This window comes from Chiloscyllium plagiosum, chromosome 7 (assembly GCF_004010195.1).
Source record: "Chiloscyllium plagiosum isolate BGI_BamShark_2017 chromosome 7, ASM401019v2, whole genome shotgun sequence".
NCBI lineage: Eukaryota > Metazoa > Chordata > Chondrichthyes > Orectolobiformes > Hemiscylliidae > Chiloscyllium > Chiloscyllium plagiosum.
In genome coordinates, this window is record NC_057716.1 from 22223425 (window position 1) to 22250993 (window position 27569).

At 40.4% G+C, this 27569-nt stretch overlaps 1 protein-coding gene across 1 annotated transcript; it reads right to left on the reverse strand.

The window, feature by feature from the left end:
• Positions 1–4394: 4394 nt before the first annotated feature.
• Positions 4395–27286, reverse strand: LOC122551403 (pituitary tumor-transforming gene 1 protein-interacting protein-like). Its single transcript, XM_043693234.1, has 8 exons — positions 27161–27286; positions 24045–24181; positions 18827–18885; positions 16724–16832; positions 10334–10439; positions 8381–8446; positions 6502–6548; positions 4395–5305 (listed from the first exon to the last, which is right to left on the reverse strand). The coding sequence occupies exons 2-8, from the start codon at positions 24136–24138 to the stop codon at positions 5259–5261; spliced, it is 528 nt and encodes a 175-aa protein (XP_043549169.1). The 5' UTR covers positions 24139–24181; positions 27161–27286; the 3' UTR covers positions 4395–5258.
• Positions 27287–27569: the final 283 nt, after the last annotated feature.

The window sequence follows — 27569 nt, forward strand, 5'->3', positions numbered from 1 at the left end:
CATGTTGAAATCCCCCATAACAACTGTAGTAACATCTTTGCGACAGGCCAATTTCAGCTCCTGATTTAACTTACATCCGACATCCAGACTACTGTTTGGGGGCCTGTAGATAATTCCCAAGAGGGTCTTTTTACCCTTAGTTTTTCTCAGCTCTATCCATACTGACTCTACATCCCCTGACTCTAGGTCCCCCCGCGCAAGGGACGAAATATTATCCCTTACCAACATGGCCACCCCACCCCCTCTGCCCGTCAGTCTGTCCTTACGATAGCACGTGTAGCCTTGAATATTCATTTCCCAGGCCCTGTCCACTTGAAGCCACGTCTCAGTTATCCCCACAATATCGTATCTGCCAATTTCCAAAAGAGCCTCAAGCTCATCCATCTTATTTCTAATGCTTCGTGCATTCATGTATAGTATTTTTAATTTGTTACTGCCCTCACCCTTCCCATCAACTCCTATTTCACTCAACCTTACAGCTTGATCCCTTTTTGAGTTTTCTGCTTCATTGATGCAGTTGTCTTTCTTGACTTCCTTTGCTCTAACTTTCCCTTCAATTTCCTTCTTAAATATCCAGTTTATCCCCTCCCCCCCACTTAGTTTAAACGTAGCTGTGTTTCAGTTGCAAACCTGCCTGCCAGAATGCTGGTCCCTAACCTATTAAGGTGCAAACCGTCTCTCTTGTAGAATTTATGCTTACCACAAAACATACCCCAGTGATCCAAGAATTTAAATCCTTGCTTCCTGCACCAGTTCCCCAGCCACACGTTCAAGTCCATTATCTCCCTGTTTCTGGCCTCACCAGCCCCAGGAACTGGAAGCAAACCAGAGGTAATCACCCTGGACGTCCCGCTTTTCAGCCTTCTTCCTAGTTCTCCGAAGTCCTGCTGTAGTATGTTCCTCCTCTTCTTCCCGACATCTGGCTCTTCACCTTCGTCCTTGAGGATTTCCTGCACTCTGTCTGTGATGTCTTTAACCCTGGCACCAGGAAGGCAACACACCATCCTTAAGTCCCGCCTGCTGCCACAAAAACCCCGGTCAGTCCCTCTCACTATGGAGTCCCCTATTAATCGGGGGAAATGAGTCTGGGTGGGTTGCTCTTCGGAGGGCCAGGGTGGACTTGGGGCAAATGGCCTGCTTCCACATTGTAGGGAATCTAAAGTGTCTGGTCTGCTTGCATAATTAAGAAATATTACCCCTTTAGTGTTTTATGTTAGTGAATGTACTGGGCCTACATGCTCTAAATAAGTTAGAAGTTATACATGTACTTAAAACAAAATAAAGGATATTATACTGATTGCTGCAGCTGGGTCATGAGATTTGCTTACTATTTGCCAGGGTGAGTCTCATTCATTCATGCAATTTCACATAAGTTCTGAATTTGACAATAAAGGAGACATCAGCCCTGTTTTATGTATTTACTGTTGAAGAAACTGTTTGATGTTTTGTAATCTATTCAGTTCGTGAGAGACTGTGGGTAAGGGCTGATTAATATTGTAATCATTCCATAGCTTAGGGTGGGTAGTGGAAACACGGGTTAGTACAGGGTAATGAATGGGAAAACTGTATCAGCGAGCTGGAGAGTGAGTTAGTAAAGATATCTATACCACAATAAGTCACAGTTAAAAATCACACACCAAATTATAATCCAACAGGTTTATTTGGAAGTACAAGCTTGCATCAGGTGACTCATGGGACAGGATCACAGGACACAGAATTTATATTAAAAGATCAAAGGGTCATACAGTTGATGTGATGAACAGACCTAGATTGTTGTTAAGTCTTCCATTACTTAGAATGGGGATGCAGGTTTTAATTGATTAATATGTAAATCCTAGAACTGTCAAGTCACAGCCCTGAGATAACTTCAGGTTTTATTTAAAAAAGTGGCAGCTCAACTCAGACAATGCATCACATGTGTGAGGTTAGAGACCTTCTATATCCAAATCTTGAGTCAGACTGGTTCTATTTCCAAAGTAGGGATTTATAAAGTGGCACATGACTGCCTACCTACAGAAGTGTACTTTTTGAACAAAATGGAATGTATCTCACAATATTTCACAGTAACCCAAACAGCCTGTTCTGTTCTACATTCATTGACAACATCAGTATTTACTGCCCTGAAATAGGCAGTGACAGGCCATCAGCTTTATTGCTGCAGTCCATTACGTACAGGGAAGGAGTTCCAAAAATATTGATCCAGCAACAAAGGGACAGTGATCTATCTCCTTTCCCCTGCATCCTGGTTTCCTTTTCCCCAATTCCACTGTAATCACTGTAATGTGATGTTCTCAATGTTTTATAAACCTGCGCAAGGAATTTACATAGTTGGACTTAAGTCTTCACCTGTTGCATCAGACTTGTCCCCAGTTAAAAAAAAATCAAACCAACAAGAGATTAATATAAACAGAAACTTCTGGATTAGTGGTGCTGGAAGAGCACAGCAGTTCAGGCAGCATCCAAGGAACAGCAAAATCGACGTTTCGGAGATGAAGGGCTTTTGCCCGAAACGTCGATTTCGCTGCTCCTTGGATGCTGCCTGAACTGCTGTGCTCTTCCAGCACCACTGATCCAGAATCTGGTTTCCAGCATCTGCAGTCATTGGTTTTACCTAGTTGATAAACAAACTTGGTAAGTCTCATCTGTTGGAAATGTGTTGCTGGAAAAGCGCAGCAGGTCAGGCAGCATCCAGGGAACAGGAGAATCAACGTTTCGGGCATAAGCCCTTCTTCAGGTTCCTGCATGTCACCATTTCCTTCTTTCACCAGTTGATGACCCCCAAGCACAATTCAGTTTAGGGCCTACACATCATTGTTGCAAACATCCTTAAAGCAAAACTTAAAGCCCCACTGGCTATTTGGCTCCATTAGGTCATGATCACATACCCAAAGAATGTGCAGTCTTGCACCTGGAGGATGTTCCTGATTTACCAAAGGGATGGCATGATGCCTCAGTGGTCAGCACTTCTACGTCACAGCACCAGTGATGCCAGTTTGATTCAACCCTCGGACAATTTTCTGTGTGGGGTTTGCACATTCTCCCTGTGTCTGCGTGGGTTTCCTCCAGGTGCTCCGGTTTCCTCCCACAGTCCAAAGATGTACAAGTTGGGCGGATTGACCATGCTAAGATGCCCATGATGTCGAGGGATGTTTAGGTTTGGTGCATTAGTCATAGGAAATGTAGGGAATGGTTGGGGGGGGCGAGGTGGGATGTTTTTCAGAGAGTCAGTGTGGACTCAAAAAAGGGCTAAATGGCCTGTTTCCACACTGTGGGGATTCTATGAAGTTGCTCCATTTGATTAGTACTAATAAACTTGAGAAGTATGCCTTTGAGTGGATTACTGCATCCACGATTTTGTCCTGCTGGAATAACCCATGTTACACCTATTCCACACATTAACTATACCAACATACACAATGATGGGCAGGAAAAGTAAGCAATTAGATCAAGCCTACTCTGGCTCGACAGAGCAACATCACAACTGAACATTTTTCAGAGACCCATCTCCCCATGTAATTAAGCCAAAAAGCCTTAAAAATAACTTTCACTCCTCCCCAAGAGATCAGAATACATTGACCAAGTATGAACCTCAAGACGCTTAGCGGTCTCATTTACATTAGCTTACCATAGTACAGTTTACTCATTTCTATACTAATAACCAGTTTTCACAACTCTTCACTTACAGAAGCGTTGTATTTTTAATTTGTCTTCGTCATAACTCATCATTCTACTATTAACAAAAAATATCCAGTTTTATTACTCACCGCAGTTGATTTTTTGGTTTGAATGCTTAAATCGCACACTACAGCTACAAATGTAGGCAACGTCAAGACGAAAAGAATGAATTGCAAAGAGACTTGTAATTTCATCTGATCTATAAAATATCCCTGTGCAGAGAGAAGACTGATTACCACCTCACTCAAAGAACAGCCCTTTTACTTTAATTCAAATATTTCCTATAAAAGGTTGGATCCATAATGACTGTTAGTTTTTCTTCAAGAATATTTAATTAGGTCTATTTCAGCAAGGTTCTAACAGAACCCCAATATCTTCACTATACTGCTTGACAATTACTGGATGCCTCTCAGCTATTCCTAATTATCATGGCTCATATTGAAACTTAACAGCTTTGAAATCATTTTGTGGCCATTTTTTGAAGCCATTTTGTGGGAGACACCTTGTGACACAGTGATGTCCCACTATAGCGATAACAAGAATGGGGTCACAGCCAGTTCTTCTTTTGCCAACTCAAATGGCAATAACATTTGCTTTCTCTTCTGTCTGAGTGAACTGTGCTTTTGCTAACCATGATTTCAGCCTTCTCCCAGATCTACTAGCACACCATGACACATACAGTTCAAATTTATTTAAAATCCAGTTTCCATGTTCTTTTTAATTTTTTTTTAATAGAATTCAGCAGTTAAAAAAATTTCGCAGCTTTCCCACAGGCAATAAAGCAACATGACACCAATATACATTGGTATTTCTACAGAGTGCAATGAAATAGAAATCATCATAAACATGGCCTCTTCGAGAGCTCAAACAAAATTCTACTAAAAACAGAAAGGCACTGGTTGGAGTCCCCATCCATACCCTTTTTCTCATCCATACAGCCATTAGAAAATGCAGCATTTTCAACTTCTTGCACTCTTTGGTTTATAAGTGGCTGTATAAACAGAACTTTCACAGATCCATCGACACTGTTTATCTGCAGAAGCTGTTGATCAGCTGGATCCAAGGCATGGATAAAAATATCTACTCCATCTTGCATTGTACGTGGATTATAAAGGGGCAAGACATTGAATGGCACAGGCTTTGCTCTGGAATTGGACATACATCCTACCAGAAACATCCAACTAAGTGATTTAAATGAGCTTTTCTTTTACAATGAGTTTGTTCGGGTTGAGAAAAACTAAATTAGGGCATCTAGAAACAGTGGCTTGGTCCATCTACAACACTTGCTTGAAATTGCTGGTGTCAATCTCCCCAGTGTAAACACTAGAATCTTAGAGTTACAGGATTAGAAATTATGCCAAAGATTAAATACTATCTGATCCAGAATTTGACAAGTTAAAAACAAAAGCTCCTCTTCCCAGAGAAGAAAATCAAACATAGACCTGGTTTGATTTCATTGCTTCTGGGGTTTTAGGAGGGAAGAGGTTGGTTAAGTATAATATATATAATTAAAGACTGAGCTATCTGAATACTAATCATTTGGATTTTCTTTGTTTGTAGCAGAGTTGTTTCCATTACTCGCATTAGTTGTTTTCAAATTTGGAGTAAGAATTTGGTTCCTTGAACAGACCTGGAATAAAAGCAAAAATCAAAGTTAAGATTAGCCAACCTTGCATATTTTAGTCAGTCAAGATACACTTTCACTTGTGAATGGGCACTGAGTGGGTGCATACAGTGGGTCATTATACAGTTTCACATGTGAATGGACAATGGCCATGGCACTCAAAGTATTAGCAGGTGGTACATTCTGCCCATCAATTAAAATGACAAGTCCAAGATTTCCTGACTGGCATTGCCACTCAAGCTTGTACAACTGTACAAAGACAGGCACTGTTCTATTACATGACTACCAATCTTTCAGTTGAAAGAGTTGCATGTCTTAGATATAGTTCAGCCCACTTTGCTCTCCAGGTGGCCTACACAGACTCCCAGCTATATTCTCTGCTCTTCCAACCGTAACCACTTGCAGCTACTTTTACCTTCCTCAGGGAGTTCGGTTCCAGTCTGAGGCCCAATTGCCAACTGTATAAGATATTCAAGTTAACCTTTCAATTGCATTACCTCGTCAATAAAAGGGGACAGAATACAGCATTACAAATGTGCTACAGCTCTATTCAATCCAATCTAAAGTTTTGGAGCTTTGATGGTTAGCTGTAGAATGGAATGAACTCAGCTTCCGAAGTGTAAATGAAATTTACAACAACGGACTGGATCCATTACAACATTAGAACTAATGAGTTGGAGATGCCGGTGTTGGACTGGGATGTACAAAGTTAAAAATCACGCAACACCAGGTTATAGTCCAACAGGTTTATTTGGAAGCACACTAGCTTTCGGAGCGTCGCTCCTTCATCAGGTAATAGCCCTGGTTCTACCACCTGATGAAGGAGCGACGCTCCGAAAGCTAGTGTGCTTCCAAATAAACCTGTTGGACTATAACCTGGTGTTGCGTGATTTTTTAACATTAGAACTAGATATGCAGAAGCTAGATAAGTACATGAGGGAGAATGGTATTGAATGGAAGTTTATGCTGAGAGGGTAAAATGAAATATAAAGGGACAGGTTCACATGGAACATCAAGGCCAGAGCAGCTGAGCCCAATAGCCTGTATCCCTGCAGTAAAATCCAAAATTACTCTAGTCATAACACCCACTGCTGCCAAACATCAGGATTTAATGACTGTTCCAAACCAAGGGCAGCACAGCTTGGTTGAGCATTTTGTTGATGGAAGGACTGAAAAACAGTTGCAAAACAAGCTCTCCTCACCATATTTCTTCCGGATTTCATCATGGCGGACTTTCATTTCATTTTTCCTGAAATATAAACAAAAAAAGGAAAAGTGAAACAATCCCAAGTGATTAGACCCAAGAGCTTCAAACAATACACCATAATAACATAGTCATAAGTGTCACAGATGTACAGCACGGAAACAAACCCTTTGGTCCAACTCATCCAGGCTGACCAGATATCCTAAATTCATCTAGTCCCATTTGCCAGCGTTTGGTCTGTATTCCTCTAAACCTTCCTATTCATAAACCTATTCACATGTTTTTTAAATGTTGCAATTGTACCAGCCTCCACCACTTCCTCTGACAGCTCATTCCATATACACACCACCCTCTGTTAAAAAGTTGTTCTTTCGGTCCTTTTTAAATCATTCCCCTCTCACCTTAAACCTTTGCCCTCCAGTTTTGGATTCCCTCAAGAGAAAAGACCTCTTCTATTTACCCTGTCCATGCCCCTCATGATTTTATAAACTTCCAAAAGGACACCCCTCAGCCTCTCATGCTCCAGGGAAAACAGCCCCAGCCTATTCAGCCTCCCCCTATAGCTCAAGTCCTCCAACTCCTGCAACATCCTTGTTAAACTTTTCTGAACCTTTTCAAGTTTACAACATCCTTCCTATAGCAGGGAGACCAGAATTGCATGCAACATTCTAAAAGTGGCTTATCCAATATTCCGTACAGCCGCAATATGACCTCCTAGCTCCTATAGTCAATGCACTGACCAAAGGCAAGAATACCAAACATCTTCACCATCCTATGAGACTCCACTTTCAAAAGAACTATGAACATGCACTCCAAGATCTTTGTTCAGCAACATTCCCCAGGACCTTACCATCAAGTGTACAAGTCCTGCCCTGATTTGCCTTTCCAAAATGCATCATTTCACATTTAAATTAAACTTCACTTGCCCATCTGATCAAGATCCCAATGTACTCCGAGGTAACCTTCATTGTTGTCCACTACACTTCCAATTTTAGTGCCATTTTCAAACTTACTAACTATATCTCTTATGCTCACATCCAAGTCATTTAAATAAGTGTTGAAAAGTAATGGACTAGCACCAACCCCTGTGACACTCCACTAGTCACAGGCCTCCATTCCAAAAAACCTCCACCACCACCCTGTCTTCTACCTTTGAGCCAGTTCTGTCTAAGTGGCTTGTTCTTCCTGTATTCCATGTGTTCCAACCTTGCTAACCAGTCTACCAAGAAGAATCTTTTAATGCCTTACGGAGGTCAATATACATTTGTGTCCACTGCTCTGCCTTAAATCAATCGTGTTTGATACTTGGAAAAAAACTCAATCAAGTTTTTGATATCATTTCCCACACACTAAGCCATGTTGACTATCCCTAATTCTTAGGGTAGGATAAAAGGTCAGCGCTACATGGACAGCCAAAGGTCCTGTACTGTTCTGTGTTGTAACCAGTCCTTCCCTTTCAAAATAACATGAGATTCCATAGCAGTGTGCAGATGGTTGAGTTTTATTGTCACTTATTGCATTGTGAACTCTCTGCAGTCTATGCCCAAGATTTGCTGTGCTACTTTAGTAACCTTGGATAATAGAGCAGTGTTTAGGACGCCATTAGGCTTTGCAAAGGGTAAGCACTTGGTGTAAAAGCGAGGACGAAGGTAGTTATCGCTGGAGAGGGAGAATCTGTCATGCAGGAAGTGAGGCCTTTTGGGTAAGCATGTCAGGTGGTGAACACACCTCAGAACTGTGGAGATGTTTAGTCAAAATTGCAGAGAATTGATGATACATGCAGGGCACGGTGAAAGCACATGGGTTCATCTGGATCACACGAACAGATTTACATGCTTGAAAAGCTACCTGTTTTATTCCACCTTTCTGTTCCTTACCTTTCTTCTTGCCTCATCCTCCTCTGCTCTTTTTCTCTTTCCATCTTCTGATCTATGCTGTTGTTTCTAAAAAGAAAATCAAAGAAATACGATTTAGAGAGAGACATGCCTCAACAACAGTTCAAGACATATTAAAAAAACAAACATTCATTTTTAACTCGTTTAGTTCAATGTAAATATTCTTTGGGAATCTTCTTACCAAACGTGTAAGAGATGCTGATACAGGGAGTCGGAAATTGGACCACAAAAGGCTGGAAGAACACACGGAAGCCCAGATATCAGAGCAAGGATGTAAAAGTAGCTTCAAATAATGGTACTCTACCCATCCTTCATATTTGGAGCAAGATAGAAGCAGCAAGGCTACCCAAAACAGACTTCTCCACCACCCGATGCTGCCTGGCTTGGTATGTTCTTCCAGCCTACCATCTTTCATACTATGCCTTTTCTGACTCCTCCTAATATGCCTTGAGATCATTCTTGTTCCACTTCACAAAAAAAAAGTTACCAGACTGACCATGTATGTTGTTCAGACTGAAGTCTTCCAGCATGATGGGATAACTTAGGCCAGTGCTCGAAGGAGGTCATCATTGGGTCAATATAGGTAATGTGTTCCACGAAAACAAATTGCCAATAAATAGCAATTCCTGTGGGGTGGTGCAACTCTACAATTTGAACCCTTCCTCAATTCCTGGAATGATCCAGAAACCAGGACTAATGATCTGCAGATGGGTATAATTGTGTAATTAAAAAAATTGATATCGGTAATAGTGACCAGAGTAGTATCACACTAATAGAAAAATCCAGCTGGTTCATTATAAATTTGCGGCCCTTACCCTGTCTGGTTTCTATGTGTCTCCAGACTCACAGCAACATATCTAAGTTTTACATATCCTTTGAAATAGCTTGACAAGTCAGTGAAGCCCACAGCGAGAAAGGACTAATGCCATTCATGGCAACAGCTGGCTACCATCTTCTCAAGGATAATTAGACTCACGCAATAAGTGCTGGTCTTTACAAAAAGAACTTGTGAATGGATTTTTAAAAAGTAAATGTGCTTCTCATACTTTCAACTGGACGAACCAATTAACCAACATTTCTATACCACCCTTAAAGTAGTAAAGCATCTCAAACCACTTCCCAGAATTATAATAAACCAAAATCTGACATTAAGCCACAAATTAGTATAACAGATGACCAAAAGTTTGGTCAAAGTTGGTTTCAGGGAGTGTCTTCAAATAGATAGAAAGATAGAGAAGTGCAAATGGGAATTCCAAAGTGATAGCAAGGACCCAAGGGTATAGCAATTACATTCAGGGATACTCAAGGGGCTTCCCCATAGCCATTCTATTCAGGTCTAAGTACTTGGTAAGTTTCAACCAGATCTTCCACCCCACCCCACCACCCTAGTGAACTGCATGTTGTGCCCTTATCTGCATCTTTTACTTACCAAATTTTCTTAATAAGCATCTGATTTTGTTTAGCCATTCCAGTTGGTAGAGAGTTTCACATTCTCTGCACTCTCCAGATAAAGAAATTTTATTGAATTCTTTGTTGGGTTGATTAGTAATTCCTTCATATTTAAGTCCCTTTTGTTTGAAATTCTGTATAAATTGAAATATCTCTATCAACTCCCTCCGTAATATTAAAAATGTCAATCAGGTCACATCTTGGCCGTCTATTTTCCAGAGGGGAAAAAAAAAAAGGAGTCCAACATGTTCACCCTCATTGCCTTGAGCAGAGCTAAAATTAATATAATTTTATTAACTAGCATACCTACATTGAACAAAAACATTCTCAGTTTTATTCCTTTCAAAGAATAACATAAGTGTGAACTGAAGAGTCAGATGTCCTATAGCACACTGATAGATGCAGCAAGTCAATGAGCTAAGATGGAAGCCCATATGATTCAGTGCTGGCTCACTCTGACCTTTAGATAAAAGACCAAACACTCACTTCTTGTTTTTGCGACTCCTGCAGCAGCAATAGCAGCAGATACACAGGGACAAGATAAGAACTCCACCAACCACTGACATAGCAATGATTAAAGCTTCAAAGTTCACTGCAAAAAAAAAAAAAGGTTTGGTTTAATATTCAGGACATTTGAAATATATTTTATTCAACCTTTAAACAAGATTCTGGAAAATCAGAAGTGAACAGCTCTCAAATTTAAAAAAAAAAGAGTAAATTTTCCCCTCCTTGCCACCCACTACATATAGCTGATGTAAGGGGCACAAATCACCTCACTTCAGGTGTCTGAGGAGTGCAGTGGCTCAGAAAAAAATCAATCATTAATATAAATTCAAAAACCTGTTAAGGAAAGCTGGCAAAAGGGGACAGACAAAACAAGCTCTAATGTCTCAACTGGGAAATCCAGCTCAATTAAAAGGAAGTGAAACAATAAAGACAGACTTGAGTGAGTTGTTACAGGGCTCATTCAGACAAGATTATCTTTAAGTCCTACAATTTCAGTAAGTTGCACATAGTAGGTCCACTGTTTGCCTTGATGGAACAGAGCCTCATTCTGCCATTAGCTATGTTCAGATTTCTACTATGGATAATTGCACTTTCAACAGCTCTCCTTGAAGTCCCCCTTTACCCACCATTCCTTTCTGAAGAAGTGGATTTGCACAGGGGCATGATCCCACTGATCCCAAAAAAAAGGTCTTTCACATCACGAGATGGATCAAAAACACACCCCAACATAGCCAAACTGGGAGTTCTCAAATATCACTGGAGCTACACTGATGTGACGAGTTTCGATTTGGGGAACTGTGTTGAGTTGGTGCATCCCCAAGCCATTCAAGATCTTGCCTTCCGCCTGCACCTCCCCACCACTTTGTTTCCTTTGATTCTACACTAATACTTAAAGTTCTACAGTTTAGCCAATTGCAAATTTTATACACAGCTGTGTATAAAAAAGCTACACCTTATTTATGTCTGCATTTCATTTTAACCAAATAATTATGTCAGGAACTGTGAAAAATAAGCAACCTGGACTAACAGTGAAAACAGAATTTTCATAGACCACAAAGAATAAGCACACAAAGATAAGAATTTGCATTGCTTATTTTAAGTATGCAGTAACAAGTAAACCACATGCTACAGGAAACAACCTGCATTTTTCACAAGTATGAATTGAACAATGCAATGTTTTATAATTACCAGGCATAAAATAGACATTACCAATCAAAACTTTAAGCGAGTTGCTACATTCATTTGCCGGTTGAGGTTGACCAGTTGAGCAAGAATAGAAGAGTAAATCTTTTAGGGGTTGTCTTAAACTTCGAATGGAATTCAACCTCTCCCATGAGAAACTTCTTTTGCACCTTTATTCTCTATCTTGCAACTGCTTCTTTCTTTGTGAACAATTAACTTCCTATGAAACCAACTTTGGAACTTTTGCTTGTGTTTCATTTTAAAGTTATCAAGACACAGCTAAATGTGAGACCGATAGATCCTTTGTGCTCAGTGTGATTTCTTTAGAGCAACGGGGAAGTTGCATCCTGTGTTTAATAATGCTTTCTTTTCTAATGTAGAAATAAGTTCTAAAAGAGAGAATCATCGCCACATGGAGTCTGATTTTGGCAATGTTAACTTTTAAAATCAATGCACAGATGCAATTTGTTGAGGTTTGAACTGGCAAAATGTAGGAATACTTCTGAAATAAGTTGCCCTTGGTGACAGAACCAGTTCTCATGAATGTGCATTGGATCAGCTTTAAAGATCAAGGAAGAACATGTTTGTAATATATCATTTGGCTTTTTCTATCTGGTGGCATTATATTCATACCTTAAAATGTTAATGATGCCTGCATTCCAAGTACCCAACACACCCAGTCTACTTGCTTCTAAAATCTGAATGCTGCCTGATTTCAGCACACTTTACAATTCTTTCACATAGCTAGTTAAGCAACAGATTAGCAGAGGGTAGACACCCAAGTGCCTTCTCCCTGAAGGTGTAGGGGTGTGCGCATGTATGGAGACATTGCATTTACACCTTGATTATCCAGGCTCACATGTGCACCAAGAAACTAGTGGAGAAATGGTTCAATTATCTACCTCTCAAATTTAGAAGCATTAGTTATATTTAGACTAGTTATACTCACTTGATTGTTAATTTGACAATTAAAAACCCCAGTTTAAATTCTGAATATTTATTCTTCCACTCTACTACTCTCATCAACCAAACAACCATCTTTAGCTGCTTCAATGACGTTCCCTCCATCATTAAATCAGAAATGGGGACGTTCAATGATTGCATAATGTTCAGTACCATTTAATTCCTTACTCAAATACTGAACAACTTATGCCCAAACTTGATCATATTTGCCATGGGCTGATAAATGGCAAGTAATATTAGCACCACAAAAAGTGCCAAGCAATGACCATCACCCCATGACATTCAATGGCATAACCATCACTAAACCCTCCCCTTATCAATAATCGTGCAGGTTACTCTTGACCAAAAACTGAACTGGATGAGCCATATATGTGCTGTGGTTACAAGAGCAGAGACTCGGAATCTTTTAGCAAGTCACTTACCTCCTGACTCTCCAAAGCCTGTCCACCATCTACAAATTGCAAGTCACAAATATGATGGGATACTCAACTTTTCTGGATGAGTGCAGCTCCAACACTCATGAAGCTTGATACCATCCAGAACAATTAACCTGCTTCATTGGCTCCACCTCCCAAATATTCAGTCACTTCAAAAGAGGCTAAGTAGCAGCAGCATGTAATGTCTACAAAACGCACTATAGAAATTCATGAAGGCTTTTTAAAAAACACTTTCCAGACCTATGGCCATTACCATTGAGAAGGACAGGGTAGCAACTATGTGGAAACATCGTTGCAAAATCCCCAACTACCACTCACTAGCCATTCCTGTACTGTCACCATACCAAAATCATGGTGTTCCCTCCCTAGTGAACCTCCCAAGTGTACCTACACCAAATGGACTACAGTGGTTCAAGGGGGCAGCTCACTACCACCTTCTGAAGGGCAACTAGGAATCGACAATGCTGCCTGAACAAGTGATGGCCATATCCAATGAGTGAATAAAAAAAATCCAGTACCATCACCTCTCAGCAGCCTACATAAACATTCCAGATGTATTCTCCCAATCTTTAACTCAATTTGTGGTTCTAAGGGAGGTGTCATGTTTTGACTGAGATGATTATTAAACCAAAGCCTTCATTGCCCTCTTGGGGATACTGGAAAGATTCCAGAGTGTTAGGAGAATACTCTCTAGTGTTCCACCCAATACTCATCTCAACCAAAACCAAAATAAGATTATCCAGTAGAACTGTGGTTTGTAGGAGGTTATTCTGCACAAATCAGCTGCCACGTTCCCTTATTGTCCTTTCAATAAACTAAGGTGATTGGTTGTAAATGCCCCAAAGATTTAAAAGATCAAATAAATTCAAGACTTTAATTTGCAACTTTGCAAGTAGCTTGGTATCAGTGGATAAGGAGACCTGTACTAAGGTTGCAATAGTACAACTGCAATAAACAATTATAGCTTATAATCAACAAATAATTGTTATGAAACTATCCATATGCACACATTATGCCACATAGAAAAGAGTACAGAATGTCAAACACACACTGTTCATGCAAGTTTCTGTTGATTGCCCTGAAAAGACTGGAACCGTTTGCTGGTGTAATGCAAATTATTGGAGAATGGCAAAAATGATTCAGTGAGATACATGGCTGATAAAAGGACTGAGTAAATTATATATAGTTAGAGGGGTTGATGTACTGCATCCATTTGCACTTGGTGATTCATAATAAAATGGTTCTGTGAAGGGCTTTGGAATTAGAATTTATGAATTCTTATGTTCACATTTTCATCAACTCATGTTGATTTTGTGTCGCTTTTCTCCTGGGATCAACCACTCTTGGATCTCTGCTGACTTCCCTTTGAATCATTAGCTTAAACAGAGAATCAAGGACAGAGCCTAAAATATCCCCCATTACTGAACAAAACAAAAATGTGTCCTAAATTCTAAAATGTGTGCGCAGTTGTGTGGGGAAAGTTTCTCCAGTCTTAGGGAGGGAATGGATTCTGTGGTAATGCCTCTTGTGGTAGAGGCAGGAGCCAGAGACAATAGCTTTGATCCTGACCAAAGGTTAACTGGAGGAAGCTAAATGTTACACAATGTCAAAAATATCTAGTTGACAACACTGAAATGGTGGAGAGCTAGAACTGGGTAGCATAAGCAAGCAGGCAGAAGTTGATACTGTGATTTTGGACAAAATTGCCTTCGGGATATAATCGATGTGAGAAAGCAAAAGGGTCTCAGCATAACTCCTTCAAGAACATGAATGTTATGGTATGCGGTGAAAGGAAATGCCACGAGTGGAATCACATTGATTGCTTTCGGATAGCTAGGGATGAAACCAAACCATGAGAAGTCCACTAAATGGCAGATAACATTAGTGAAGATATTAAAAGCTGTAGCGAGACCAAAGAACACCCCAAACATGGAGAAATTCATTTGAGATTTTAGTTCAAGCCATTTAAGTATCACGGTGGGCAGAAAACAAACTGAAAAGATTTAGATAAGCAGCTGTCAGAAAGGGGAAATTTTAGGCAGGAAGTCTGGAGAGGAAAACAATTTACATGGTCAGCTACCATTGAAAGAAAATGAAATTAGATAGTCAACAGTTTAATTGGAATAATGTCAAGAGTGCTATAAGGTGGGTCTCATGAACAACTTGAACTTAGGAAGTGGTGAGAGGAACTAGACAAGAATGTGAAATCAGGTCATTGCTGAGAAGCAGCAGAGACAACTGAACAAGCAATCTCAATCTTGATGCACAAGATGTTCCTTACTCTAGTTATTGGAAAGGGAAGATGGAGCAGGAGCGAATGTCTTGAAGAGATATTCAGCAATGGAAGAGTGTTCTACGTTAGTGTCCTTTACAGAACCTGGTAATTACAACCAATAGTTCAATATAAAGCTATTCAGTTCTGGTGACCAAACCACTTGAACCTTCTGGATACAACTGTGTCCTTTGGATTTGCAGATACTAAAGACAGGGGCCACATCGGTGAACTTCAAGTTGGTTGGGAGAGAATAGTTTTTTTTCCTGCAGAGGGAAATGCAGTGACGAAGTGAGGCAATGGTTGAATTAATCCACAGTGGAAGTAGTGACAAGACAATGACATGACAGTTTTCAGATTTGAAGTGCAGTTGGAGAGAGGGGAAAGAATGAAGAAAATTTGCTTCCTGTTGGCAAACCCAGAAGGAAATAGGTCAGAGGGATGTGGATGGCAAAAGCTCTTGAAGTTCACCTGGTTAATAATCAGGACTTTGGATTTAAATGGGCATCAGATACTGGTAATGGAGTATGGCATCAAGAAACTTAAGATCAGGGGGTTAGTAATATCAGAGGAGTGTGGGAAAAGGCAAGTCAGGATAGCTATTGACTTAACCAAGTCTGAAGGATTTGCTGAATGGAGGCCAAGGGAAGAAAGGGCAGAATATTTTGCATTGAGAAAGTGATAATGGTGCTGAGTTCATTTTTGTCTGTCATTTATATAAAATGATTTGGATGCGAATACAGGAAGCAAGGTTAGTGGACTTGCCGATGACACCAAAGGTGGTGGTCTAATAGATAGTGCGGAAGGTAATCCAAGATTACAAAGGGATCTTGATCAATTGGGCCCATGAGCTGAGTGCCACGTGAGTTTAATTTAGATAAATGCAAAGTGTTGCTTTTGGTATGATGAACAAAGACTGGACTTACATAGTTAATGGTAGGGCCTGAGGGAGTGTTTCAAAACAGAGACCTAGTGATTCAGGTATATAGCTTATTGAAAGTTGCGTCACAGGTAGACAGAGTGGTAAAGAGGCCTTCGTTGCTCCAATCTTGGAGTATCGGAGTTATGACATCATGTTGCAGGTCTCCAGGTCTTTGGTAAAGCCACTTTTGGAGTACTGTGTACAGTTCCAGTCACCCTGCTACAGGAAGATTATTATTAAACTAGAGATGATGCAGAAAAGATTTATAAAGATGTCACCAGCACTGGAGGATTTAAGTTATAAACAGAGACCTGGCTCATATGTGGAAAGAATTGCCAGAGGAAGTGGTAGACGCAGGTACAGTTACAACCGTTGAGACATTTGGACAGGTACATGAATAGGAAAAGTTTTGAGGGATATGAGCCAAACACAGGCAGATGGCCTAGTTTAGTTTGGAAAACTTAGTCAGCATGGACGAGTTGGCCTGAAGGGTCTGTTTCCATGCTGTATGATTCTAAAAGTCTATGTAATAGTGAAGAAGCATTTCAAAAAGACTGACAAGAAATAAAAGTAATAACTTCCCGGTCACTTACCCCAGCAGACACCCCATCGTGCTTCAGACAGTGGACACAACGTCTTTGGTGGAAGGATTGTCCTCACTGGGTAGTCAACACATTTTTTGTTGGCATTACACCACAGACACTGTAAGATTCAATTAAGCTAGTTAAAAATCTATGCACACACAGTATTGGTGTCAATGAACCTAGAGAATAAGTATTTGCACAAGTCAGTAATCCTTCAAAACTCAGCACCCCTCTGCTCTGAAACTGGAAAGCCTGTTCACTGTTCAAGACAAGTTGAGTGTTGTAGTGTATGAGCTTCCAGATTTAAAATCCTACTAATCATCTTATGTTGCTAAGCATTCTGGGTAAGAAAATAGCTGCTCAGACTTTGTATCCAACCAAATTCACTGAAGCTTCATTTCCCCTTGTTGGGATGCAGCCTACATAGCAAGTCATTGAGGGGGATGATATATAAAATTTTGGCTACAGATCAGGTTTGCTTTACTTTACTCAATCGCTATTATTTTACATTGGATGAAAACAGGGATATCTTCCTGCACTGCACTTGAAATGCTATATCAAATTTTGTTGTTGTACTGTAAATTGCTTTATGCTCAGTTTTACAAAAAAAGGTACTGAAGAGATTTGAGCATATCAGAATTGAACGGTCACAGCTTCAGGAAAATTGAACAAGCTGGTGCTCTTTCCTTAGGAAGAGAGAAAGTAAAGATTAACCTGAAAGGAGTTTCTAAAATTAGAGATATAGAGAATGCCTTTCCAATCTAGTGATCAGAAATCAAAGGTAGTCACACATAAATTTTAAAAAATTCAAGAGAATTTCTTTGCCTAGAGGGTGGAGATGATGTAGAGCTTGTTACCACCCTAGGGAATAGCTGAGATGAATAACACATTCGTGGGTGGCACGGTGGTTAGCACTGCTGCCTCACAGCGCCAGAGACCCGGGTTCAATTCCCACCTCCGGCGACTGACTGTATGGAGTTTGCAAGTTCTCCCCGTGTCTGCGTGGGTTTCCTCCGGATGCTCCGGTTTCCTCCCACAGTCCAAAGATGTGCAGAGTCAGGTGAATTGGCCATACTAAATTGCCTGTAGTGTTAGGTAAGGGGTAAATGTAGGGGTATGGGTGGGTTTCTCTCCGACGGGTCGGTGTGGACTTGTTGGGCCGAAGGGCCTGTTTCCACACTGTAATGTAATGTAAAAAATGTAAAAACATGTTTAGAAAGGCAGCTAAACACATGGGAGAAAAGAATAGAAGGGTCTATTGATAGCATTGGATTAAGTCAATGGAGTGGGAGAACACTTGGTGAAAAATAATTACTAGCAAGGACTGGATGAACCAAATGAACAGTTTCCATCTTATAAATTCTCTGTAATACACATGAAGCAGCACTGTGTGTACATACTGCTAACAAAGTACTAGACGAACACATGCCAGGGCGGTTTTGAAATATTACAGATTTCTCAACACGAGCACCAATATTGATTCTGTTACAAATGCTGAATGCCAGGTTTTAGTCAGAAAAGACTTACCCTCATCTGTTTAAAACTCGTCCAGCTTTGCAAATGGCAAGAGACCTTCAGTAGCATAATGCATTGTGGTTTAACTGCTTATCATTTCTGCTGTACTCCCACAATTAAGTACAGAGGGAGACTGGAGTAAAATTACTTATTTAAAATGACCAGAAGAATGAGGAATTGAGACATTCCTAGAGAGGGGACTACTGAAAGACCACAGAAAGATGTACCACTGCAATTGAATGAGTCACCGACAAGTGAATCTTTAATTGAAAATTTGAATAAACATTTCAAAAAAAGGAGAGGAATATGCAAGGTTTGGGGAGAGACAGCAAGGCAGTGTAATCAGTTTTAGACTGTTCTACAGACACAGTAGACAAATATAGCCTATGGCATAAAATTTGTGGATCAATGGTAATTCTGCTCAGATTGCACCCTCATAACTGCTCTAGGCCAGTACTTAATTGCCACTCACACCTCCTCCCACCTCAGTCTGATGACACACCTTTCCAGCCCTGTATCCCTGCAGATGTGTGCTTGATATCACATTCATTAGACAAAGTATGCAACAGGAATGCAATAATTAATCATGGTACTCACGGAAACATTTCTCAGACATTGCTCACAATTGATGTTACTGGAATCACTACAACCTGAACCTGAAAAAGACATACATATTTAATTGCACTTTTTAAAAAAGAAATTTCAGAATAGAGGACCTGCCTCATTTGCAAAGGATTAAGCCAACAATTAACCTATTCCTTCTCCTCAACCCGTGGAGATGTCTATTCATCTTAATGCATCTTCAAACATTAACCATGTATGGTTATACCTTGCTTTCTTACCAGATTTTTTTGCTCATTCATGGAATTTGGGCATTGCTGGCAAGGCTACCATTTATTGACCATACCTTAAGATAACAGTGAGCCTTCACCAACGGACACGAGTGGACTAAATGGGTGTTTAGTACAATCTGGCAATTCCACACAGCACCACACTCTATTTTAATCACCTTAACAGAATTTAAATTAAATTTGGGAAGTCTGCTTTAAATCAGCAAAATGGAGACTTTGGAGACTTGTGTGTTATCAAATGGTAACTGGGACAGCAAAAAAAAACTGGATTTTTTCTCTTCTTCCCCCTTTGCCCAGACGTTCAATTTAATGTACCAATGCATTCATTCAGTTGTTTACTGGAAAGAAACACTCCAGAAGAAATCCTGAAGAATTTTACTTTTAGTTGTGCAAAGAAACTAAACTTGAAGAGTTCAGGAACGGAGACAGCTGCATACAACATTACAAAAGTCTAAAATTGAGAGATTAGAGGTTTGTCACTTCCAATAATCAATCCAGTATCAGCTGTGACAGATCGGATCAAATTGAATTGAACTGAACGGCATGTGTACCGAGGCACAGTGAAAAGCTTTGTCTTGCGAGCAATGCAGGCAGATCACAGTTAATTAGCATAGATAAGTAAATAATAGGTAAACAGTGGCAAAAACAAAAACACAGGTACAGGTGAACATTCAGAGTTGAGTCCATCTAGTACTTAACAAAAAGTACTAGATGAACATATTCCACGTGTGATAGCATTCTCACACATGAGTTTAAGCCTCCCCTCCTAGGTTCAAGGGCAAAATTTAGCCTGCCAATCCAGTGCAGCTCTGAGAAAAGTGCTGCAGTGCTGGGGGGGGGGGATGCCTTTCAGGTGATACAGTAAACCAAAGCCCAGTCTGTCCTCTCAAATGGACATCACCGACCTCGTGGCACTATTCTGAAGTCATACCTAGCATGGAGGATTACTATTTATCCCACAACAAACATAAGATCAAATAATCCAACCATTATCCTGTAATTGATTATAGATCATTGTTGTGTGCAAACTGGTTGCTGTTTCCTACATTATACTAATCACCATGCTTCAAGAGGGCTTCATTTCACTGCATAGCTCTTTAGGACTCAGTTTTGATTTTGACAATTCGTAATCACTGAGGATTGATTGCACAATTACTGGGAAACGCAAGAATGTCATCTGACCAGAAAAACTCGTAAAAGGAATCAGTGCAGTTTGCAACAGCAACCCAGTCATAGTTGCACACGCATAATTATCAAATTTCTTTGTAAGTTCCTTATGGTAGTAGGGGGATGAGAGGAGAACCCAGAGTCATACAGCATGGAAACAGACCCTTCGGTCCAATTCGTCCATGATATCTCAATCTAATCTAGTCCCATTTGCCAACAATTGGCCCCATATCCCTTTAAACCCTTTCTTTTCATATACCTATCCAGATGCCTTTTAAATACTGTAACTGTATTAGAGTCTTCACTATTTTCTCTGGCAGCTCGGTCCATATGTCCACCTCCCTTTGCCTGAAAAAGTTACCCCTCAGGTCCTATTTAAATCTTTCCCCTCTTACCTAAAACCTATGCCTTCTAGTTCTGGACTACCCCACCGAAGGAAAGTGACCTTAGCTGCTCACCCTATCCATGCCCCTCATGCTTTCATAAAGGTTTATAAAATAAAAGTGTGCCAAACACCTACTTCACTCCCATCTACTCGCTACTCTACTTTCAAGGAACTATGCACCTGTACTCCTAAGTCTCTGTTCAGCAACACAAACCAGGGCCTTGCCATTAACTGTAGTCCTGCCCTGGTTTGTCTTTAACAAAACTCAACACCTCATATTTATCAAAATTAAACTCCATCTGCCATTCCTCAGTCCAATGTCCGATGTGATCAAGATCCCATTGCACCCAGATGACCTTTTTTACTGTCCGCTACCCCACCTACTTTGGTGTCATCTGCAAACTTACAAACCATGTCTCCTATATTCACATTCAAATCATTTGTATAAAATGACAAAAAGCAGTGGACCCAACACCGATCTTTGTGGAACACCACTGGTTACAGGCCTCCAGTCTGAAAGACTACCTTCACCATCCCACCCTCTCTCCACCACCATCTTCAAGCCAATTTGATCTAACCTCACTAGCCAGTCTACCACGTGGAACCTTGTTGAACATTTTGATGAACTCCATACAGACAATATCTAATGTGAGTGAGGTGGGCACACCAATGGGGTAAACAAGAATCAGGGAAACAGACCTGCTGGGCAAGCGAAAGACAGGGATAATCACTAAAAAGGGGCAAGAGAAGGTCAGGGAGGCATGTGAACACAAGGGAGGCATGCCAACAAAGCAAGAGAGAGTGTGTGGGGGTGTCACATTAACAGAATGGGAGAGAACAGGAGGGCAAATCAATATAGCAAGCAAAAGAGATTGAGAGCCCATCAACAGTATGAGCAGGTGGGAGGGGTTGCACATCAATGAAGTGTGAGAGCATGTCAAAACAGCGAGAGGAGGTCCATTAATAGAGCTACCTGAAAGTGTGGTATTAGGATATTGAGCTCAAGAATCAGCCAGGATCGTAATGAATGGTGGAGCTGGCTTAAGCAGTAGAATGGTCTACTCCCACTCCTATCTTCTACATTTGCATGTAGACAGAAGGATATCGAGGGGGTGCATTAAATTAACAGATCGAGCGATAGTGAGAGAAGGCAGACCAATGTGATATGCAAGAGTCAGCCAGGCACACAAGGCAGGCAAGAAACATGGAGACAAGAGGACATGAGAGCGAGAGCAGGGCAAGAATAGAAACATACATTGAAATAAAGTGGATATGTAATCGGATTGGAATGGGTTTAAACTTATGATATTCTCTATTCAACCACATTTGCACAAGAATGAAGGCCTTCAAGAAAAACCTACAACACTAAATACTCTAACACAAAGTAACAATACCCAAACAAAATCAACAAAACAATAAACAAAAAATGTACATCTGGCCTGAAGCAGAATGGCATCACTGAAATCACAAAGACCAATGTTTTTGAAAGTTCCACATCCTACAAAATAAGCTTCTACAACATGATCTATAAAAATGAGAGATTATATACTTTAAAAGTTATGGAATCTGGACGGAACACATTTGTTGAACACGTCAAAATTAGTCTATTAGTCTCTCTGCATCATAATTTTCTACCAATAGCTAACTCTAGAACCAGTGAGAATAGAAGTTACAGACTAGTGAACATAACGCACCCTTAAAGGTCACATTTGGATACAGCACACCCAGTAACTTCTAACAAACAGGGGCATGACAATTTCTAAATATCAACGTTTGCCTCTCATACTTAAATTACACAAGTTATGCTAATCCAAAATGAGAACCCAGAGAAATTGAAGTCAGAGATATCTGTGCAGACATTCTATGTTCACTCACTAGTTTTATGTAAATTTACAATATTCTATTTCTAAAACACATGCACTATATGAAGCCTTTGGTCATCAAAAGCAGCTACTCATTCCGATGAACCCAAATCAATTTCTCAACTTCACATGGACTTGCAAAAATTACACACTATGTTAAGCCAACTCTTGAGATCCAACAGACAAAATCTTAAAAGGTGTGTTGTATGAAATGGAACTTGACAACAATCCAGTAGTAAAAAGGTGCAGAGGAAAAGTAGCAGACCCATAACGTTAACATTACAACAGGTGATGCAACAATTCAACTCGATTCAAAAAAATGTTATTCCTTTAGTGACTGCAGTATTCTGCTCAAACAACAAATTAATCAATGGTGCCATGTGGAATATCGTATGTACCCAAGTAACAGTCAATATTATACAACTGTCAACACCCACCTTTGGCCTAAAATACCAATTTCTCATATTTAGATCGAACCCTGACTCCTAGCCAAAAAGAAAACCCAACATTTTATACTTCTCATCCAGGTGCAAACTTACTTGACTCAAATCATAGAATAATACATCATTGAAGGCAACTGGTCAGCACCTCATGTCTACACAGATACCTTTTACACAACCTTTGGAAGGTGGTGTCAGGAATGGTATCCAATCATCAAACTCTGACAGCGAAGCAATAAGAGACCACGAACTTCAAACTCTCCAGGATGCTGGTCATACAGTCACATAGGAGAAAGTGAGGACTGCAGATGCTGGAAATCAGAATTGAGAGTGTGGTGCTGGAAAAGAACAGCAGGTCAGGCAGCATCTGAGGAGCAGGAGAATCGATGTTTTGGGCAAGGGCCTTTTCCAGCACCACACTCTTGACAAGAGTCACATAGCACAGAAGAGATCCTTCGGCCCATCAAGTCTACACAAACCTATACACACCATTCATATTTTTCAACACTTGGCTCATAGCCTTGCTCATCCACAAGGTTTGAGGATTCCTGTCTCTACCCTTTGTACCCCTAACCCTTTGTGTGAAGCAAGATGTTCCTCTAATCTGCTCGAAACTACCTGACCTTCACCTTATAATTACACCCCTTCACCTAAGGGGAACAGCTATTTCCTATCTACCCAGTCAGCCCCTCAATGTTATACACCTCAATCAGGTTTTTCCTCACCCTTCTCTGTTCCAAAGGAAGCAACCTTAGCCTATCCAGCCTCGCTTCATTGCTAAAGTGATCCAATATAGGCACCATCCTGGTGAATGTCCTCCACACTCCCTCCAGTGCAATCACACCTTTCCTAAAGTGTGGTCATGAAAAAAAAATCAACCCCTTATTTATTGATTAAAAGCTTATCTTAGAAACGATGATTATCGTCTGTAATTTGAAGATACAGCAAAGTAGCAGATATTATTTAGCATATCCAGTCAGATCCTGGTTTAAAAACAGATGCTATGAATATAACAGAGCAAGTGTGTGTGCGTGCATGTATCTATATAAATAAATGTAGGTATGAGAGATCAACCAATTAAACTACACCTTTTAATCCAACACATCTTACCTGAACTTGGGATAGGTGTAATTTGGCCTAACACGCCAAGGTTCAATCCAAGAAGAATTCCAAGAATTCCTGGCAGCCAAATCCTGAGTTTCATCTTGTTATCCAGCTGTGAATTCTCAACACAGCAACCTCAAGACCTATCATTCCAAAAGCAGAAATCAAGATCAAGAATTCTATACAAAAATCTAAGAGAACATGAACACAAAGTAACAACTACACAACCAATTCTAAATCAAAAGCCTCAAGCCTCACTCCATTTAGGTTCACAACTGAGAATAATGTTAAGTGATTGTTAAGGAAATATAATAAACTCTGGCCTCTTCATCCTAGGTTGCCTTTATTTCACAAACCGTAGCTTTGTCTTCAGTTCCCAGGTCCTAAGCTTGCGATTTCACCCTGGTTGTCAACATATCTTTCTGCTTTTTTTCTTAAAGAAAAAAATCCTCCTTAAAATCATATGACCAAGTTTTGGTCTATGTTCTATTATCTCTTTAATGTGGCTATATCCAATTCTGTCCAACATTGCTCCTGCACAGTGCCTTGGGAAGGAGAGTGTTAAGGGACTTTTACAAATACAAGTTATATGTTGTTTAACTGGCTATGTCTATCATATTTGACCAAAACAGTAGTTTATTGCTCATAAAGTACTTGAAGTATCCAGAGAACAAGATTAAGTTTTTAATAAAATTTGCTCCTGTAGATTTACTGCTACAGTGTACATGCTTAGATCCTTTCCACTGCATTCTAAGAGAACATGCGTTATGTAATTTCAAAAGGCAATGTATTTTCCTGCATTTAATTGACTCCAACTTATTTTAACAAGCTCACACAGACTATTATTTGTGCAAATTAGAAGTGTATAAAGGCCTTGGCAGAAAAAATGAAAGAATTTTTTTTTTAGAAAAAGATAGTATTTGCCATGTCAATACACTCACTAATGATTCAAACGAATAAAAATAGATCTCAAAGCCTAATACAGTTACTGAACTAAACAAGAGATCCTAATTTGGACACAGCAGGCTCCCATTAACAATAATGATGATCAAATACAGTAATCTGCTTTAGGCATTGGATGAGAGATAAATATTAGCCAGGAGACTGAGGATAACTCCCAAGTTCTGCATCATAATAGCAACAGTGTAATTTGAACAGATCCAACAGAACATGACAAAGCCTTGGTTTAACATTTTGACTTAAAAGAAAACACAGCACCACAGTGCACTATTCCATTTATTTTGCAGTTAGGTGACTGGGTGGAGCTCAAACTTGACTCAAAGTGAGAATATCACTTACTAAATACAAGATAACACTGCAAGAATAACCACGTTATAAGGCAGCTCGATTGATATTGCTGTGGTGTCTCAATTTTAAGGAAACAGGCCAATCACCACATTCAGCAGGTGACTGGATAAATACTGAAGAAAATAGGTTGGTTCTCCTGTTTGCTAATTGTGCCTTCGAGCTGGAAATATCACCTCCACAATTAATCAACAAGAAACCATACAACCACGATTCAGAGATGCCAGTGTTGGACTGGGGTGTACAAAGTTAAAAAGTCACAACACCAGGTTATAGTCCAACAGGTTTAATTGAAAGCACACTAGCTTTCGGAGCGACACTCCTTCATCAGGTGATTGAAGGAGCGTCGCTCCGAAAGCTAGTGTGCTTCCAACATACAACCACGATATGCTATTGAAATGGTTGTACATTCAAAACATTCTCAGAAAGAGATGGTTTGATACCCAACAGACTAATTCTAAGCGGTTGTTAAATACCTCAAGTTAAAGCACAACATTAAATTAACATTACTGAAAAAAACTTCCTTGTGCCCTCAGCTTTTGAATTATACTTACAGCTCCCCATAAAAGATCAAGAAAAACAAAGTCAAACAACCCCAAGGTCAGACACACTTTCACTGAACTCTCAATCCCAAGGAAATCTCCACCTCTGCCCTTTGACACACTCACTCTATCCTAATCACCACCCACTTACACTCCCTCACTCTTCCCAAAATTCCACAACCTCCCCAACACCTATATCTCCAAAGCTGTCATGCCCCAGCTTCCCAAGATCTTCCTACACCGCTCCACAAATTCTCTCTGTTCCACCTATGTATCTCCCTTGGGTGCCACACTGGCACTTGATCAGTGGGTGCTTTTTCTCTATATCCCCATGTCTGCCTTTCTCTCTTCCCCTATCCTGCAGGTCCTTCTTGGTCTCCTGGGTCACTTTCTCCTTATGTAATTATTTATATTTCACTCAGTGAATGTTTATATTATATATTTCTTTACCACCCTCACTGTTGTATATTGTCCAACTTTTACATTTTCACTCTTGGTGTGCATAAATTATAGTCCTCATTTCTTCCTGCTCATATTTATATGCAATCCCTCCCCACCCTTGTATATTTATATATTTCTCTCCAGCCTACTCTTCACTTCTTCCCCCTCAGTCAGTGTGTATTATCATCTCCCTCATCACACCTACTCAGGACATTATTGTATTGCATACCACTGTTTGCTCCATCACCCTGTACACCATATTACACCTTCTATATTTATATTTTACTGTTATAAGTCTCCCATATACATTACTCTCTATGTACAAATATATTACTCACTATCCCATTCCTATCCTTTTTCACTTCAATTGTGTACACCATCCCTCCCCACCCACCAACAGCCCACGCCTGTACACTATCCCTCCCCTCTCCTCTCCCTAGCCTGTATCAGTACAATACCCTCAATCCCAGCCTATATGAATGCATTAGCCTGTGGTGCATACCTACACATTTCCCCATCTTATTTTATACTTTTACATTACCCTCACCCCTGCACGTCTACACACTAGCCCCTCTTCCAGCCTATATCTACACCCCCATTCCCTATCAATACACTTACCCCCAGGTCTATGTTTATACATTACTCCCAGCCTCTCTCTCTATCTCGCTCCATATTTACACACGACCCCTCTCCCTCTGTACATTCATCACTCACTCACTCACACCTACTTCTTCCACACTCCCTACAAACACATTACAGCTTCCCACGGCACAGATCTATACATTACCCCCTATCCCTCTGCCCAGATATATAACACGTCTATACATTACTCACTCTCTAACGCGCCCCGACCTCCTCAACAACAACGGAAGCTGCGCGAGCATTTACGTCATCCGCAGTCACGCCACCCCTCGCGGCGCACGCGCACGTCGCCAATGGGCGGGTCCGCGCCTGAGGTGGGGGGGGCGGGAGGATGCGCGCGCATGCGCAGGGAGCCTGTGGAGTGTCAGTGTCTGGGGACAATGACCTGACTGAGATCAGGTGGATTTGTTTCCCCTTTTAGAGAGAGAGAAAAAATGACACTTGGTGAAAGCTTTTCACTTTGCACTCTTCAGGACTATTGGCAAGAAAACCATCTCGAAAGAAAAAACAGCATTTATAACAAATGAGGGTTGTCACCATGACACTGGTTAATAGACCTGAGCCCTTGGAGAATGCACCATTTATGGATGATTAACATTTA

What these genes read in the sequence shown, in the direction of transcription:
- LOC122551403 (XM_043693234.1), bottom strand. Translation starts at nt 24,138, where the DNA reads ATGAAACTCAGGATTTGGCTGCCAGGAATTCTTGGAATTCTTCTTGGA. An exon ending in ACGATGGGGTGTCTGCTGGG is followed by an intron (nt 10,440 to 16,723) that starts GTAAGTGACCGG and finishes TTTTTTTTGCAG; the next exon opens with TGAACTTTGAAGCTTTAATC. An exon ending in AGGATGAGGCAAGAAGAAAG is followed by an intron (nt 6,549 to 8,380) that starts GTAAGGAACAGA and finishes TTTATATTTCAG; the next exon opens with GAAAAATGAAATGAAAGTCC.